This window comes from Equus quagga, chromosome 18 (assembly GCF_021613505.1).
Source record: "Equus quagga isolate Etosha38 chromosome 18, UCLA_HA_Equagga_1.0, whole genome shotgun sequence".
Taxonomy (NCBI): domain Eukaryota; kingdom Metazoa; phylum Chordata; class Mammalia; order Perissodactyla; family Equidae; genus Equus; species Equus quagga.
Window position 1 is genome coordinate 2,750,625 of NC_060284.1, and position 18,843 is coordinate 2,769,467.

General features: G+C 37.5%; 2 protein-coding genes across 6 annotated transcripts in view; one reads left to right on the top strand and one right to left on the bottom strand.

The window, feature by feature from the left end:
* ALG6 (ALG6 alpha-1,3-glucosyltransferase) overlaps nt 1-16,636 on the top strand; it is a 73,870-nt gene extending 57,234 nt beyond the window's left edge. Inside the window, exon 17 of one of the 3 annotated variants that reach the window (XM_046645684.1) lies at nt 16,592-16,636. In XM_046645684.1, coding sequence (XP_046501640.1) covers nt 16,592-16,621 — 30 coding nt within the window. In that variant the 3' untranslated portion in view covers nt 16,622-16,636. Of the gene's footprint in view, nt 1-3,533; nt 5,510-10,056; nt 10,867-16,591 lie in introns of those variants that run through there. The other 2 variants (XM_046645685.1, XM_046645686.1) reach the window with 2 other exon arrangements.
* Nucleotides 1-18,843, bottom strand: part of ITGB3BP (integrin subunit beta 3 binding protein) — a 70,086-nt gene that overhangs the window by 4,570 nt on the left and 46,673 nt on the right. The window contains exons 5-9 of one of the 3 annotated variants that reach the window (XM_046645687.1): nt 8,703-8,781; nt 8,187-8,277; nt 7,682-7,741; nt 5,522-5,552; nt 1,294-1,344 (exon numbers count right to left, since the gene is read on the bottom strand). In XM_046645687.1, the coding sequence (XP_046501643.1) occupies nt 1,320-1,344; nt 5,522-5,552; nt 7,682-7,741; nt 8,187-8,277; nt 8,703-8,781 (286 nt within the window). In that variant the 3' untranslated portion in view covers nt 1,294-1,319. The remainder of the gene's footprint in view (nt 1-1,293; nt 1,345-5,521; nt 5,553-7,681; nt 7,742-8,186; nt 8,278-8,702; nt 8,782-18,843) is intronic. The other 2 variants (XM_046645688.1, XM_046645689.1) reach the window with 2 other exon arrangements.

Consider the following 18,843-nt stretch of genomic DNA (forward strand, 5'->3'; position numbering starts at 1 on the left):
TAAGTTCCTCAAAACATCCCTACCGAGACTGTCAGGCACTGATGGTGTGGACCTGCGAGTACTATTCACCATTGCCCCCTGCACTTGTCTGTTGGAGCCGCACGGGTCAGAAACTCCCTAAACTGTGTCCGCTCCAATGGACGAACGTGTGCGTGGGAGTGCACGCGCGCTCTCCTTCCTCCGGACGGGCTCCAACACCTCGGCCGGGGGGGCCTGGCGCTGCTGATGCTGCAGGGAGCGGGCGGGGCAGAGCATGGCGCCAGACACTCAGGTTAGCCCCCCGGCTCCCTCTCCTAGGTGATTCTGAGACAGGGACTCAACCTCTTTGTGCCTCAGTTTCCTCACCTATAAAATAAAGATGACAACTGTGTCTACTCCACGTAACGCGGTGTGTACCAAGCACAGGCACTCCGAACGTGCTCCGTAAACACGCGCTACTACTACCAGCTACCATGTGCTGTGTACAACAGAACATTTTAATGAACGAAACGGACACAATTTTCTATAGAAGATGCTTTGCAAATATTTTAAGAACAGCTGGTCTGTTGGGAAGCTAATATTAATCATTTGAGATACCATTTCCAAAGAAATGTATTTTCAGGATAGAATAGAATTCTTTCGTTTTGTATTAATTTTCTTCTAAGAGACAGCAAGCAACATCTGGTTAGCTTCTGAGAACCTTACTACTGATGCCACTAAGTCTGGGTTGGTGCTGGTTCTTCGTGTGACCCGTCAGTTCCAGGGGCCCCGAGCACGACTATCCACCATGACTCACGCTTCCAGCTCACACATTACAATAAGCGATTGAGAAAGACAGCATTTTTACTTGTATGGCTGAAGCCACAGGAACTGTTTTGAAGGTGCGCCTAATTAATATGTAATTATTTACTCAATTCAGCACATTTACAAATTCAGAGACTTATATCTTGTTTGGTCAGGCGTGCTGTATAGAAACTATAACCCAGCTGTCAGGATCTAGTCAGCTGTTTATCTAAAGTAGCTCAATTAAGGACCCTCTTTATACCCACGTAAAAATACGCCCTCTCTGAGTCTGAAGCTGGCGGGCCGGCTCAACAGTGTTCTTCCCTGTCAGCGTCTAACTCACAGATCTTGTCAGACTGCCCTCCTATTGTTTAAAAGAACAGATTAAATAGAATTTCAACTGAAGCTCCAAAGCTCATGTCCCTAGTTTCTTTATAGACAGACAGCACCAAATTTGGTCAATACAATTTTTCCATGTGAAAAAACTGAAATTTAGCAAGGCTCAACTTAATTAGAAAGGTGAAATAGTACCTCAGTTTAAAATGGCTTTCAGGAATTCATAGCTGTCGAGATGACGTAACTCTATATGAAAGAAAACAGACTTTTTTCAGAAAACAGATTAAAGTAAGTGGTCACAGTGTATGATGCGGAATAAATGTTGAATCAAAATGAAATTAAAATAAAGAACCTAAACAAAGTTTTATTTTACATTATAAATAGCAGTTTTGGGGCTATAAATTATCATCTCAACATCCCACCAATTTGCCTGATTCTGTTTCAGAATGTACATTACAAAGATTTAGGATGGGAGCCAGCCTGGTGGTGCAGTGGTTAAGTCTGCATGCTCTGCTTCAGTGCCCCAGGATTTGCAGGCTCAGATCCTGGGCACGAACCCATAAACCGCTCATCAAGCCATGCTGTGCTGGTGACCCACATACAAACTAGAGGAAGACTGGCATAATTGTTAGCTCAGGGCCAATCTTCCTCAAGCAAAAAAAGGACAAAGATTGGCAACAGATATTAGTTCAGGGCCAATTTTCCTCACCAAAAAAAAATAAATAAATAAAATAATTTAGGATGAAAACTGTCAAGAAATTTATTATTATAACATATGCTTATGCTCTATCATAATTATTTGTCTTCTGTGCTAGATTCTATAATCCTGAGGGTGGGCTATGCTGGTCTGGTTCATAGGGTTTCCCCCAACGCTGGAACACTGCCTGGCCCACAGTAGGCACTCAAACAAATATTAACTAAACAAGGCATGTAAGAAGATAGCAACGTACAAGTATTTGAAAATATTTAAATAATTCCTTTAGAACATCCTTCGAGGGCCCATTTGTTTTATTCCCTCGCGCACATGCCCTGGGGACCTTCTCTCCAGCTTCCACACCAGGCTCTAGGCCGCAGGGAGAGAGGAGACTGTCTGCTGGCCCAGGAGGCCCTGTACCCAGATGGTCACCACCCGCAACGCCACTCCTACACGGCACACGTACGCACATTCAGGCAAGGGGTGGAGGAGCCTTGGGGATGAAGCAGTTCCGCTTTGCCTGGGCGAGCTGGGGAGAGCCTCGCAGAGGTCGTGACACCCGAGGCTGACCTTAGGGAATGAGCAGGAAGGAGTCTGGCAGACAGAGAAGGAAGAAAGCCATCCAGGGAGAGAGGCAGCAGAGAGAGATCCAGAGGGCTGAGGCCTGTGGTATAAGCAAGGTGGATTCCTCCTATCTGAGGTCTGAGCCAGAGGAAAGGTCACCTAATATTTACTTATTCCACAAGTCTTGCTTTCAACTGTGTAATTAGCTACATAACTATAAACATCTATCTTTATTGTGATATATATGTGTTTAAAACATGCAAACCACTTAGAGCATTTATCTAGCTCTTTTTTGAGGGGCTTTTCCGACTAAGAGTTAAAATGGAAAAAACAACGTTCACCTGTCAGGTGACATAAAACCAATTTCTACTAAATGTGCCAGAATAATTTTTTTCCACCTCAAGAACAGTCTTCAGTCTGTTCATTACTGTCTTTTTATAGTATTTTTATTTAATAAAACCTATTAAGACTACCATACAAATCTCTTTACTTATGCTTTTATCTTTTAGCTGATCAATTTTTATATTGCTGACATCCCTTCTTCACCATTTGCTCATTTAAAAATTCATAGTATGTGAGCTATGTCTCTGGAGAAAATGTCTATAAAATTTGTTGCAGCTGGCAAATGTGTATGAGTCAGTGATAGCACATGACTAAATGCTTCACAGAAAATAAAATTTGTTTCTGTAGTAAGCAGAACTGTTTAAATGTTATTTATTTTTATGTTTCAAAGAAAATATATAGTGAAGTGCTGCATTGATTTAATACGCAGCAATGTCTGTGTACACGCTGTAGAAGGAAAATTTATGAAACCTTTGCACAACTCCTTTAATTGAATTTTCCAAATCTCTCACCACACACAAATAATCAATATCTTCTGCAGAGAAAACCAGTCAGAATTATTACAGTCTTTCGTTTCAATTTTGTTGTCATCAGCACATACAGAGCACCTGGGTATTTGTAATGTCTGATGGGAAGTTATTTACACCTCTTAGACACGTAATTGCTATTAAGGGAGTTCAAATCTATGGTTTAAAGTGGTTTTTTTTTTACTGATTATTTAAAAGATAAAAATCATCATACTTCTAATAAAGTATAAAAAAATTTAAATCATGGAAGAAATTATTCAAAAGGCTTTGAACAGTAATAAACCAGTTTGTTTTCCCTTAAATCCTAGCCAAGTCCCTAGTAAGCAGTTGAAATGTATGCCCAAACAGTGATGAACAGTGTACAACAAGAGCATCCGCGTCACCAGGACAGGCAGCCCCAGGGACTGCATCCGCGACAGCAGGTCCTCATGGAGGGCTGAGGACTACAGGTGTACGTCAATGTCTATTTGTGTCCCCAAAACTAATTCTTTATTTTTTATCTCCAGATAAGCCAAGAATGTTAAAGTATAAGGGGAAATTTTGGTTGTTTCTCCTAAAACTCATCATGTCTAAACTTCAAACCTCTGTGCTTTTAAAACTGAAGTATTTATTTGAAAAAAGATACTAATGTTAAGATATAACAGAAAAAACTAAAGGGTAGTAGTCTTCTTGGATTATTTAGCTGATCTGATGAATCCTTTTTCAAGACTGAGTGGGCAAAGAACAACATAGTTTTAAGTTAAAAAATACTTCAGTGGGTGGTTAGAATGAAAAGGCAATATCACACCATTTTATAGTCTTAGAACAGACGGAGTTTCAGATTTGCCCTGAAGTCCAAGAATTTGAAAACTTTAAAATCCTATAATCAAGATGAATTTTACAATGTAAGAACATTAGCTAAAGAAAATAGGAACATTATAGTCTGTGCTTTTCTTTTTAAGGCCAGAGCTAGAAATTCTGAAATATTTTATACGACAAACAGCTGAAACACTCAACTTTTTTGAACAATGTGAAGTTCAGATGGTTGCATTTCATTTAAAATATGCATACTGCAACCTACACAATTATTCTCAAAACAGATAAAATATGTTTTGGACTGAAGCTAAGTGTCTAGATTTCATATCTTGGCAAGTGCTCTACAATTTGCTTACATTCTTTTCAAAAACATTTTGTTTACTGGAAGTACTAGTCATAGACAAACAATGATGGTATTTTCTAATATCTCTAGAAAAAATGAAAATACTAAGTACTATATAATGCCATCTATTGACTCAGGAATATTTGTATCAAGTTGTTTTAAGAAGAGGTTGATTATGTAAAATAAATAAATTTCATGCCTTACCATGTGATGATAATGTGACATTCCATCTGTATCAACCCAATGAATGATCATATGTTTTAAATCTTCAGCATAACAAATTAAAAATAATTATGAAAATTCACATCCAAATCTAACTGAAAAGGAACCTTTCATTTCATGATTTTTCTAATAGTCATAAAGCCAATATTATTAAGAAAAGTGAAGTTAGGTTTACTTCCTAAGTAACTGAAGAAAAAAGCTTTCCTTTGTTTAAGAAATCTGTACGTGGCAGAAGAGATCCTCTCTTATTCACACTCTCCACCAAGGCATTCCCTTCCCTGATTTGCAAGTTCTCCTGAAAATTATGAAAATCCCAGTGCACCTTTTCATGTTATTGTGTATGTTTTAAATTTCCCTTGAGTAAGTTATAGAAAGCCTTAAGAATGTGTGTCAGATGTCTAGTCATTTAAAACACTCTCTGCCTGTGATGAAGACCGCAGCTGACGCTGAGCAAACCAGCACTGAAGTGAGGAAACACACAGAAGAGAGGACAGGGGGCCCGACAGCATCACTGCTGGAACTCTCCTGGGACTGTCTGCCTCAACTGTTCTGGGACAATTTTATAAGAATTTGAAGGAAAGGAAAAAGAATCTGAAGGACACTCTTTTGACAGTGCAACAAGTAATTTGTTTCTTCTCATTTTCATAATTACCTAACAAAACAAATCTAATGCATATTATAGGGCTGACTTTTATATTATATAATTTCTAAGATTATGAAGATTCCCAAAACATTTTAAAGTGTAAACAATTCTAGGTAACAGGACAGTAAAAGAGTAAAGTTGAAATTTCTATAAAAAGCTGAAGGCTTCATCCCCAAATAAGAAACATAAAGCAAATTAGTTTGAGATATCAAAAAAATTAGCAAAGTCCTCTTAAAATGAATGTATGAATAGAAGCAGGTGAAAGTTATTAGCTTAGCAATTAAAAAACCTACCTATACATACGCATGTGTTGGTGTGCATCATCTTTAACAAAAAAAAACCCACATCAAAAATTAAAAGTACACATATTAGGAACCAGAGAAAGAGGAGGGGAAAGGACTCAGTAAAAATATATAGCTCCAACTCAAATTATAAAGAAAATAAGCTTCAATCTATTTTTCAGGCAACATTACTTTTAAAAAATTAGTTGAAAGCTAATGAAGATCTGAACACCTCAGGAAATACAAAGACCTAATGCAGATCTTGCCAAGAAACAGCAACGGAAGACAACTCACATATTCTAATATATACAGTATATGCTAATACACAGCACTCAATATACAGATGTTATATATTTTATACATCTTAACTCGGTTAAACCACCAAACTATCAATGCTTATTAGAAACTCTGAAACATGATTTAGTGGCACAGTCTCCCACAGGCAGGAACACACACTCAGTCTTTAGGGAAAACCTGGTAATGGGCAGTCAGTTTCAATGCCTAAAATACTAGACAATGGTTGTAAGGCTGATCATGCACAAACACACAAAGGTAACTGAAAGGAGATGACTTTTAACACAAGGAATATAACTTTAATGTCTTCATGAATGTTTAGGGAAGGAAACAACATTTTTGCAAATTTTTTTCCATTAATTATTAACAGTGACAATTCACTTATTTGTTCTACAATTTTTCCTTCCTCATTTCTCAAAACCGTTGGCAAAAGCGAACTAAGTAAAGCCTAATTCTAATTAGTTCTAGGAAATTACAGATTAAAGAAGAAAATCACACCATCGGTATAGAATATATAGAAGAAAGATTTCCTATAGTTGGGAAATAATACACATTCCGATTTCCCATTAGGATCCTCTAAAACTTGTCGAGTTAGGAGAGGTCTGAAACCCAGCTACACATGACAGTCAAGGTCGGAGCACAGGAGAGAGGAGAAGCAAGCCTTTTCTCAGAAAGAGCCACCTTCCTCTTCTTACGTTCTTGGGATTACAACGGAGGTCAGGTGCTCAACTGACTAGCTCAGGAAGCCTGCCCAGCGCCCTGCCACCTGAGCTTCGGAGGCCTCCTGCCACGGCTGCTGCCAACCACGACCCAGCTGGCCTTGGGAACTGACCAGCAGGGAACCCCAGCACGTCCACTGCAGCCTCAGCGCTGGCTTGTTAGAGATCCCGAACACAGGCTAACGACTAGATTGCTGAACCAGTTTCAGTCATGCCTCATGTCTGAATCTGAACGCTGCAATGACTGGGTGGTTTCATTTGTTTTAGGAAGAGGCAATGTGGAATAACGAAAAGACCATATTTTTTGAGGTCCAAGTGGTCTTTCATTGGAATGCTTGTTCTGACACTTAAGTGGCGGTGTCTTTGGGCAAGTTACTTAACATTTCTTGTGTCTTTGTTCCTTATCTATGATGACAATGATAATAACCATCTTGCAGTGTTGCTGCAAAGATCTGCTGATCCTAGTGTTGGAAACTTAGTAATTATTGGTCCTCAATAAATGGTAGTCATTGATACTCAAAAATAGTAGACTAAAACACGGCTATCATTTCAAGGCCTACCTCTGTTTCCAGAGATTGCTAAATGGCATTTATGTCAGTAATACTAAAATGACCTCTCAAGTTGGTTTAAAGGTTTTAATGTTTTACAGTCCATGATTATTTTGGCTTACTGAGGTGTGGATGTGCTTGTGTTATGGGAACTTAAAATCTGCTAATTCAGTTTCCCATTCTGTGAAATGCTCAGAGGCATAAGAGTTCACAGGAGATCAAACGTCATTAATGATCTGAAAGTTTTCAGAGTACTGATTACAAAGTAGCTTTTTATTCTTTGTGTATCCTTCTGATTCACCATTAAAAGCGGCTGTATATTCATGCATTGTTGCCCCATTTGTCTGTATTCTCAAAAAGGATATTTAATAAAATGACAAAATTTAAATCTTAAACTGAAAATTGTATTTCAAAAGATATTTAAAAAGTTCAACCATCAGGGCGGTTGATCTCATTAGACATGGTCTGCTAAATGCAATATGAGGTTTTCAAATGAGATTTGTGGTCTTTTAAAAGAACAAATTAAAAAAGGACTCATGATGACTGGTTTTAAACGGTGAAATCAGATGAAAGGATCTCTTTATATAACAAATTAAAACACAACTCTTTACCTTTGTTAGGAAGTCCTGAACTCTTCTTTTCAAACAGCTTTTGTTTTGTTGCTTTCGTCACTAAAAGAAAAAAAGAACCTCATGTTAAGAATTAACATGGACTATGTGAATAATTGCTCATCTTGGAAGAAACAACTTCATGAGGAAAAATAATTCGGAGTAATACATATTTATAGGTATTAAGCACAAATTGCAACATCTTACTATATCTTAAAGAATGAACACTATGTAAAAAAAACCTAATACATTTCCCAGGTACATTCTTTCCTTTCACATTCAAGATTCCCTGAGATGACACATCCTCGTGAAAGACAGGTGGCTTCTCATTCTTTCAACAAGACTTCTATCCCATGTCCAGTAGTGACGTATATAAAGAAGTCTATCAAATTTAAATTTGGGAAAAATGAATAGATTTATCTCTAAAATTAAAAATGCTAAAATATATATCTAAGTTTGCAAACAAGGAACAGAGAGACACCATTGAAAACTCATAAATTTTTCTTACTTAGTTCTTTCGTTTTCTGCATTTCTCTTAAGAAACACGATGCACGGGAGATACCAAGCAGATTTTCAAGCTCTCTACTGCCCTCCAAAGCCTGAAAGAAAGCCATCTTGACTGAGTTAAGGATGTTCTCCACAAACAACAGTAGGGATAAGGCCAGCAGAGACACAGGGCACTGTCTGCTTTATCTAAAACATGTAAACTCCACAGCAGGAGATCTAACTTTTTCTGGTAGGTCAACTACTGCAAGCCTTAAAATGTCTGAAGAAAAACAATTTATTAACTAAAAAGACTAAATATAATCTACAAATTTAAAGGTGAGAAAGCCAGAGATTACTAAAGTATTATGGTTAATTAATGTTCATATAAGAAAAGAAATTCTCATGAAAAGTAAATTAAACATATCCCCTGCAAATTCGTTCCTGAACTCAATTCTTCAATCTGCGGCTTCTCTCCTATTCTCCTTTTTCAGATGGGGTAGTAGAAGTATGAAAAAGTATATGCCAAAAAGAAGCAAACCTGTATACTACTTAAATTTTGCATTATTTCCATGATTTCTTCTGATGATTTCTCAACTTTAGATAGCAACACCATGAATCTATGAATGAAGAAAAAAATAATATTTAGCAAGATCAAGCATTTAAACATGGCAAGTCATTTTCAGAGCTTCAATTCTTTTTAAAGGATCCTAGATTCTGTTTTCTAATCTTTTCTTTACACTTTTCCAAGTGGCAGAGTAAGCACTCCTCCCCCATCTTTTGGCCCTTTCCAAACAAAATATGCATGTGAACCATCCTGTCTTGGGGTCTCACTTTCCCTCAGCCCCAGCGAGTGGTGGGAGGGAGGAAGCTGGCTTGTTCCTTTCTTCACAGCTCCACTTGGAGAACACTGGCATGCCACCATCTCCTTATTGAACTTGATCTAAGTCTACGAATCACTGTTACCCAGTAACTTCTTTTTAATAAAAAATAAGTTCTACAGCTTTAATATATGTCACTGTGAAAAAGATACAAACACACTCTTTTAAACTTGAAAATAAAGAAAAACTTCTCTTGTAACCGTACCTTCTACACACATTCCTAGTTAGCATGTAACATTCTGGAAAAATTCTTTTAGGTTTTTTTTTCCCCTAACATTTCTATAACTTTATATCATACTTTCCTTCCTTAATATAACATTACATATATATTTTTTTGCCACAATATCCACAGGTCTACAATTTTAAAGGCTGTACAATACTGTAACCAGTAAACATACCAAAGATGATTTAACCATTCCCTTATTGCTGTAATTTTAGTTTCTTTTCCAATTTTAAGGTCTCATAGCTGTATATGATAATCTATACCAGTGCAGTCTAATAGAAATATAATACAAGCCACATATGTAATTTAAAATGTCCTAGTAGCCACATTAAAAGCAAAAAGAAATAGGTGAACTTAATTTTAATAATATATTTTATTTAATCCAATATATCCAAAGTACTATCATTTCAACATGTAATCAATATAAAAATTACTCATATTTTATATTTTCAAAATCCAGTGTGTACTTTACACTCATAGCACATCTCATTTCAGACTAGTCACATTTCAAATGACCATTAGCTATGTGTGTCTGGCTAGTGACTACTGTTTCAGAGAGCACAAATCTGTAATATCGATTTTATGAGAGAAACTAGAAATCCTATTTAAACACTTTTCAAAATCACATTGGTGTTATCTATTAACATTCCTGCAGAATACATTTCTCAAGTTCATTGTGTTGCAAAATTTCAAAGGTACAGTTAGTTGCTCCTTCTTTCAAGTTGGTGAGTGAAGGAATCATCAGTGGGTGCCATGCGTATTTTATAGAACACTAGTCTTTTCTTACACAGATTTGCCTCCAGCTGGACTAAACTGGGTCACACCCTTCATCTCATAACGAACCCTGTGAACTGTTGATGTTGACGGTACGGCACCCAGCGGCCCCGTGACTGCCGCCAGTCCACGGCACTCTGCCAGGATTTAATCAGACCCTGTGTTATGCCGAAGACTACTGTAGCACCACTGAAGAAATCTCAAACCCTGGTCTTCCTTGAACGGACCTCCTCTTTGTTCATCAGTAGAATAAAAATCCAGCATCCTCTTTTTTCAGTATCTAGCATTTTAAAAGTGTCGGGGTTAGTTCTCTAAGATACTTTCAAAAAGAAACTATGATCCAGTTGGTCTGGCACACCAAAAAGTTGTTCAAGTCTTGACTTTTTTTTGCCAGACTGCCTTTTCTTAGGGCAGATTCTTATGGTATGTTAACTACGAATAGCTCCTTCCTTGAGAAAGCCGCATGCCCCAAATTCAGGATTTTCGGTGCATTTTCCAATTTGCTTAGAAAATTCTCACTGTGAAATTCAGAGTTCTCTCATTTTCCCCAAAGAGAAAGTTGTATTATTCTGAAGAACAATAGAAATTAGATGATCCAGTCAAATAAAATCTATGGGAGGAATGTACCCATTCATTACGCTTTTAATTTCTTCCATATTAATTTCTTCAGTCTCAAGTAAGTCAAACGTAATGTGACTTTCAAAACTATCATTCTGCTCCAGTTCTGGGTTTTTCCTATCTTAACTGCTTTCAAGTGTTTTCCATTCTTAGCTTCAAATTTAGCTTCATCATTCTCCTCTTCTCAATAAAGTTCCTCAGATGTATTCCGAGGGGAGAACTAAAAGAACAAAGAGAAACTGTCCTTAAATTGGCGGTTCTAACCAAAAATGACTGATGCAGGTGATCAGCAGGCATTAACCCAGCTCGCAGGGCCATCCCGGATGTGGAAGGAGGGAGGGGAAGGAGGGGAACAGCTAAGAAAGCAGCCCAGAGATTTCTTCGAGAGTCCCAAGCACACATCCCATGGTGCCTGCTACACTGACCGTGTAGACATTGTGGATACAGCGCAAGAAGAGGCGAAACCTCTAAAACTCATGATAATGGCCTTTAGAGATCCAGATGTCTCCTTTCTGTAACTTCCAATAACTTGACACCTGTGTTCCTCACCAAATTGTACGTTCCATGAAGGCCACAGCGTCTACTTTATTTACCGTTACAACCCGAGTTACCTGGCATGGTGTCTGTAGTACAGTAGGTACCCAATAAATATGATGAATCAATAAACAGAATCAAAAAGACCTGGTCCAGCAACCATCCATCCCTAGATCCAAGTGAAATATGCTCATCTTCTAGGTTTCTCTCTTTTTTACCTCCTTTCAATCACAGGATTCGTGGCTCATCAATTCAGTTACATCACTGAGGAAGTCGGGCAGAGGAGACCCCCGTCAAAGGGAAGAAGCTCCATTCACGCGATGAGTAAGTCCTGGGGATCTGATGCAGGGTGGTGGCTGCGGTTAACAATACTGTGTTGTATACCTGAAGTTTGCTGAGAGAGTAGATGTAAAGCATTCTCACCACCAAAAAGAAGGAAACTATGTGAGGTGATGGACGTGCTAATTAATCTGGTTGTGGTAATTATTTCACAATGTATACACATATCAAATCATCACATTATATACTTTATACAATTTGTCAATTATACTTCAGTAAAGCAGGGAACATGTTTTTTAAAAAAGGAAGTTAATTAGCTCAGCCTCTTAAGCTTCTGCCATGCACACGTCTTTCTAATGCGTGATCCTGGGTTTCCTGCCTATTTGTTTTCTTCTCTCCTGGCCTGAGCCATGGGTGCTATAGAAATCATAGAGTAGCACTGATGGTCAATATCACAAGTATATGATTTTGCTGGGCCCCTGATGCTGCTTAACTCACTTTTTACTTAATATAATAAATATTCTTTCACAAACCATTACTCAAAATAATGGTCTGACCCACTCTCTACTCCTCTGCAGTGAAAGTAGGCTCACATGCAGATTTCCGCCTTACCAGTCTACCAATGCTATACTCTCAAGGCTACAAATGAACTCTTAATCAATTCCAGGACTGAAAATCTATCTGAAAGTCACTGTCTGTGCGAGACTGTATTTTTATAAAATCTCAAGAAACGTGAGTTACATGTACACAACAGGGTAGAATCCCCAGGTTTTTCTTTATCCTCACAATACCATGTCTGACACAGAAAAAGGTCATAGGTCACTGAGCCACTATCTCACTCTATCTAAATTGATTATTTTGGATGATGATAGCTGGATTATAACAATGAAATATATTGCTAACATTTTTTTGAGCTCTTTCTACGTTTAAGCCTCTGTACGTGTTACTTTACAAGCTATATCTTATTTAATCTTTAATACAACTCTTTGTGGTAAACACGATGTCTGTTTTACAGATACAGAAACTGAAGCACAAAGAACGTACTTAATTATTCAGGGTCACACAGTAGGGGGCAGAGTCGGGACTTGAACCCTTGTGTTCCTATCCATTACACAATATTTCCCCACGGTGTAACTCACCACTGGCATGAGAATTCCTTGGTGAGACGGTTAAAAATGCAAATTACCAGGCTGCAGTCAAGGTCTACGAATCAAGAATAGATGGGGCCTAGAAATATGTATTTCCAGGTGATTCCTAGCACATCAAAATTAATTAAAAGCATTTTCTCTGAAGAAATACTGGTTAAATAAAAAAAAATGTGGACAATAAAAATAATTTGATGCTTTGTCAAAAAAATTTTTTTCCTGTGTTTAGGTCTATTTATTCCATTATATTCTCAAAGGCTTTCACAGAAAGGTTTTCTTTAGCTGTTTTTTTATTCTTTAAAAATTTTTCCTTATTGCGGCAAAATATACGTAACATAAAATTTGCCATTTTAACCATTTTAAAGTGCACAATTTAGTGGTATTAATTATACTTCCATGTTGTACAACCATCAACACTATCTATTTCCAAAACTTTTCCATTACCACAAACTCACTCTGTAACATTAAGCAATAACTCTCAGCCTCTGGTAATCTCTAAATTAGTCTCTTTGAATCTGTTCATTCTAGATATTGCATATCACTGGAATTGTGCAGTATTTGTTTTTTGCATCTGGCTTATTTCATTTAGCATATGTTTTCAAGCTCATCATGTTGTAGCATGCCAGAACTTTGTTCCTTTTTAGGACTGAATAACTTAGGTATGTGGTGTGAGGTAGGGGTCCAACTTCATTCTTTTGCACACAGAAATCCCGTTGTCTCAGCAGCACTTGTTGAAGAGACTATTCTTTCCTCATTAAACGGACTTGGCACTCTTGTCAACAATCAGTTGGCCACAGATGCATGGGTTTATTTTTGGATTCTCAATTCTATTCCATTGGTCTATATATCTACCCTCATGTCAGTACCATATTGTTTTGATTACTGTAGCTTTGTGGTAAGTTTGAAATCAGGAAATGTGAGTCCTCTGACTTTGTTTTTCTTTTTCAAGATTGTTTTGGCTATTTAGGGTTGCTTGCAGTTTTTTTTTAATTGAAATGTATTTGACATATAACACTGTATAAATTTGAGGTGCACAACATGTTAATTTGATAGATTACACACTGTAATAGGATTCTCTAGCTACTCTATCATGTTACAGAGTTCTCATTTCTCTTCAGTGGATGGAATAATTAAGTTCTAGTCTCTTAGCATGTTTGCTGATTACACTACAATGCTGTTGTCTGTATTCACTGTCCTGTGCATTAGATTTCTAAAGCTTAGTCAATTCTCGTTTCAAGTTTGTACCTTAAACAACGTCTGTCCTGTGCCCTCACCCTATCTCCAGGTAACCACCATTTTACTGTTTTTATGAGTTTGTTTTTTTAGATTTCATATATAAGTGACATCTCACTTAGCATAAAGTCCTCAATGTCCATTCATGCAGTTTCATATGAATTCAAGGATAGGCTTTCCCTTTTCTGCAAAAAATACTGTTGGAATTTTGATAGGCATTACAATAAATTAGTAGATCACTTTGGGTAAAGGCACTGACATCCTAACGATATTAAATCTTCCTGCCCATGAACACGGGATGTCTTTCCATTTATTTAGATCCTCTTTAATTTCTCTCAGCAGTGCTTTGCAGTTTCGTGTACAAGTCTTTTACCTCTTTAGTTAAATTTATATGCAGCTATTTTATTCTTTTAGATGCTACTATAAATGGAATTGCTTCCTTAATTTTCTTTTTAAAGTGTTCATTGCAGGTGTATAGAAACACAACTGATTTTTGTGTGTTGATCTTGTACTCTGCAATTTTGCTGACTTTATTAACTCTAGCAGCTTCTTGTGTGTTTTTCAGGATTTTCTATGTAGGATCATGTCATATGCAAATAGAGAGAGTTTTATTTCCTTTAAATTGGATGCCTTTTATTTCTTTTTCCTGTCTAACTGCCCTGGCTAGAATTTCCAATAAAATGTTGATTACCAGCAGTGAAAGTGGGCACACCTGTCTTGTTACTGATATTTGAGGGAAAGTTTTCATTCTTCCACATCAAAAATTTTAAACAGTTGAAAATAAGTCTCTCATAAATATTAGTTTCCCTCTTAGTCTCTGCTCACATACAGAATACAGGCATAACTATCTTCATCCTAAGTTTCTGATAAACATTTTCAACTAACTCACCCCCAGAGACCCTCATCCAAGCAGAAACTGATCCATAGGTCACTATTCTTGCTGCATGATTGAATACTTAAAATACAGTAAAGGGAAACTCATAATTCTGAACAGTGGTTGTCACAATCAAATTGTATATATAAAAAACAAAAAACAAAACCCAGTTGTCATAACTCATTACTATTAAAAAGGTTTCATTTGGATTATTATAGAAATAAAAAAAATCTAAGAAAGTTACTCTTCTGCCTACAAGAAAATAAACCAGTGATTAAAAATAAACTTTATACAACACGGGGGATCCTTGTGGTGATGAGACTGTTCTGTATCTTCACTGTGATGGCAGATACATGAACTACACAGGAGATAACGCTGCACAGAACTAAATGCATACACACACATATAAATGAGTACATGCAAAACTTAGCAAATCTGAATAAAATCTGTGGATCGCGTCAATGCCGATTTCCTGGTTGATAGTACTACAGTTTTGCGAGATGTTATCATGTCAGGAAAATGGGAAAAGCGTACACATGATCCGTCTGTTTTACTTGTCAGAATGGCATGTGAATCTATGATTATCTGAAAATAAAAAGTTTAATGAAAATAAACCTTACAGAAGGACAGTCACCATTACTGCATTTTCATCGCAGTGCCAGCAACAGCAGCAACTTGCCAAGACAAAGAGAAGCCAATGGCAGTGAATTATATAACATATTTTCCTTTCAGAGAATAAAGGATATGGAAGTTCACATAAAATATTAATGTGTAGGTGTTTGTTTATAAATGAGCTTTACTGACATGTCACTAACTGCTTGTTTTCTGGGGAAAAAAAATTTAACCTAGAACACGGAACCATATTTTCCTGTTGGTAGAATTCTTACATTTAAAACTTGCCGAGGCGATTAATAGGGAGTGATTCCAGGACACACTCATAAGTGAAAAAAGAAAAGTGTAAAAGAGTACACATCGTATGCCATCTTTGTATAAGAAGAGAAATTGGAAAAAATAAGTGAAATGGCTTAATTTTATAAAAATAAACACAGGAAAGGTAAATCAAAAATAAATGAATTTGGTTACATACAGGGAGTAATACTTCTCTGAGTATACATTTTTTCTTAAGTTTTGACCTTTAGAATCAGATTAATGTTTTACATAGTCAAAAATATTATTAAATCAAAAAGGAAGAGAGAAAAAATTTAAAATTGAATTCAAACAGAAACAAGAGAGCTTAACTACTTCTAATGAATAACTAATTCCTCAAATGAAGAATGAGTCCAAGTAGTTCTGAACATGGTAACTTGACTATGTCCCTTCAAACTAAAGACAGACAGACTGCACACAACCCTAAACGCTCTGCAGGTTTGGTTTTAGCAGTGCTGTGAGAGCAGACGTTCTGAAACTATTTTGTGTAGGTTGTAGGGTTAAGCAAATGTGCAAATATCTTACTGCTGTTAGGAGCCGGACATCTACTGTTTGAGAAGGGGTGCAAATATGGAAAGGGGGAAGGCAAGGAAAAACCTTCTATCACTATGAACTCAGGAACTTAAAGTCAACTAGGGGGCAGGCACTGTGGCACAGTGGTTAAGTTCACATGCTCTGCTTCAGCAGCTTGGGGGTTACAGGTTTGGATCCCAGGTGTGGACTTACACACTGCTCATCAAGCTATGCTGTGGCGGCTTCCCACATACAAAATAGAAGAAGACTGGTAAAAGATGTTAGCTCAGCGACAATCTTTCTCACCAAAAAAAAAAAAAAAAAGAAAAAAAGAGCCAACTAATAGAAGGAACTATGGAGTTAGAAAATCACCACTGTGCAACCATCTTAGTAATAATTCAGTAAAATAGACTGCCCTCCCCAATGTAGGTGGGCACCATCCAATCCGTTGAGGTCTGAATAGAACAAAAAACGGCTAAAAGGAAGACTGGCTTGCGGGATGCCTGGTGGAGCTGGGATGTTGCTCTCCTGCCCTTGGACTGGAATTTACACCATGGCTCCTCTGGAATTATTCTCCTGGCTTTCCTGGGCTCCAGCTTGCACACAGTAGACCGTGGGACTTAGCCTCCATAATTACATGAGCCAATTCCTCAGAATAAATCTCTCTATATGTAATTATATATACAATTCATTATTAACCCATTATTAGTAATAATTACTACATCAATAACAAATTTTATCATCAAATATTATATTACATATATGTATCTGCTATTGGTTCTGTTTCTCTGGAGAACCCTAACCTATACAATTGTGAGAACAAAACATAAAATGTTATAATCATTTAAAATTGATTTAAAAATGTGCAATATTCAGTTTAATTTCAGATTTTAAAAATCCAAAGGTTGAGAATGATTTCATAAAATAATAAAAGAAATCTAAACAAATGGAATAAATAAATGAAGAATCCATTACTGAAGCTAATAAAATAGTTCTATTTACTAGGACTGAGTAGTTTAATAATGAATGGAAAAAACAATCAGAAACACAATTTTTATATACTGTAAAATATCTTGGCTTGTACTTAAATTCACTAATTGTAATATCAAGTCATGGAGTGATATGCATAAATAACAGGGATCTTTAGAAACAAATAGTAAGAGGAATTAAATAAATACAGTAAATTCCTAAGTGACCTACAGCCAAGGTTCTTGGGCCTCCCTTGTTACTAGAAAGCTCCCTGCTCCAGGAGCTGTCGCTAAAAACCTGGAGCTGTGAGCAAGTTGGTGGGTTAAGAAGAAGAAAGAAGGGCTGAAGCGAAGAAAGGCCAGAACTGCGGACGCAGAGCTGATTCCAGGGGACAGCAATAGCAAGCTCTGCCGCTTCCACGGTGTGGCCGCTGTCCAGAACCACCTGCTCCTGCACTGCCTGCCCCTGCCTCTCAGCTTTGTTATATCGTATAAACGTGGCAGAAATTCATTTGGTTTAGCAGATTATCTGCGTTCAAATGTAAGATTATATATGATTCAAAAATTGTCACTCACCACTTGCTTTCACTATATGTCCTTTTGTACAATTTGAGTTTTTTTACTATGTACATATATTGCCTATTTTAAAATATATTAAATAATTTAAACACACAAAAAAATGGTTTCCTCTTAAATTCTAGCCGAGATTGGCTTCCCTGAGGAAATGGGAACTTTGATTACAGGAAGGAGGAAGGAGCAGTAATTTACAATAAAAATATTTGTGGGCCAGGACACATGAAGTTATGTGGGGTCGGGGAGCGCGGCTAGGGGAAGCAGCTGCAAAAAGCAGACAAAGAAGGGGGCTGGCCCCGTGGCCGAGTGGTTAAGTTCGCGCGCTCCGCTGCAGGCGGCCCAGTGTTTCGTTGGTTCGAATCCTGGGCACGGACATGGCACTGCTCATCAAACCACACTGAGGCAGCATCCCACATGTCACAACTAGAAGGACCCACAACAAAGAATATACAACTATGTACCGGCGGGCTTTGGGGAGAAAAAGGAAAAAATAAAATCTTATTAAAAAAAAAAAAAAAAAAGGCAGACAAAGGGGACGTGATAGATGGAGGAGATGCCTAGCAAGGAGGCTTCTTGGAGAAATGCCTCCCTTTGTCCCTACTGTACTCTGGCACCACCTTCCATATCTTTTAATCTAGACTACAACTCATTAATACTATAGTTCAGCTACATTATGAAAAAAATAAGACTTGTGGCCCTGACCTGGGGTTATAGGCACAAATTACACTACTTGCATGGAAAACGCATCCTGAGTTCCACTCAAAAGATTTAAAAACATTTTGAAACATAACCTATAACTCGTTTCTAAGTTGGGGAAGGATTACTAACTTACAACATAAGACCCCAAGCTCCCAGTGGGCAGAAACTTCGTTTTCCTCATCTTTACCCGTCCATCACACTTGTGGCACACACAGCCAAAAGGAAATGAGCTGAACAAATGAACTACTTCGAAAATTTAACCCCCTGTTCTGCTTAATTTAATTTTGCCCAGCCTCAGTGGAGAGATATACATCTTCTTTCCAGAATACACAGGCAGTAGCTTTCTGCAGATAATGGCTCCATTCAAGGCACCACTGGCAGGCCACTGTGAAAAGGCTGGCTGCTGGCAGGTAAGCCTTCCAGGGTCCTCGAGATCCCTGA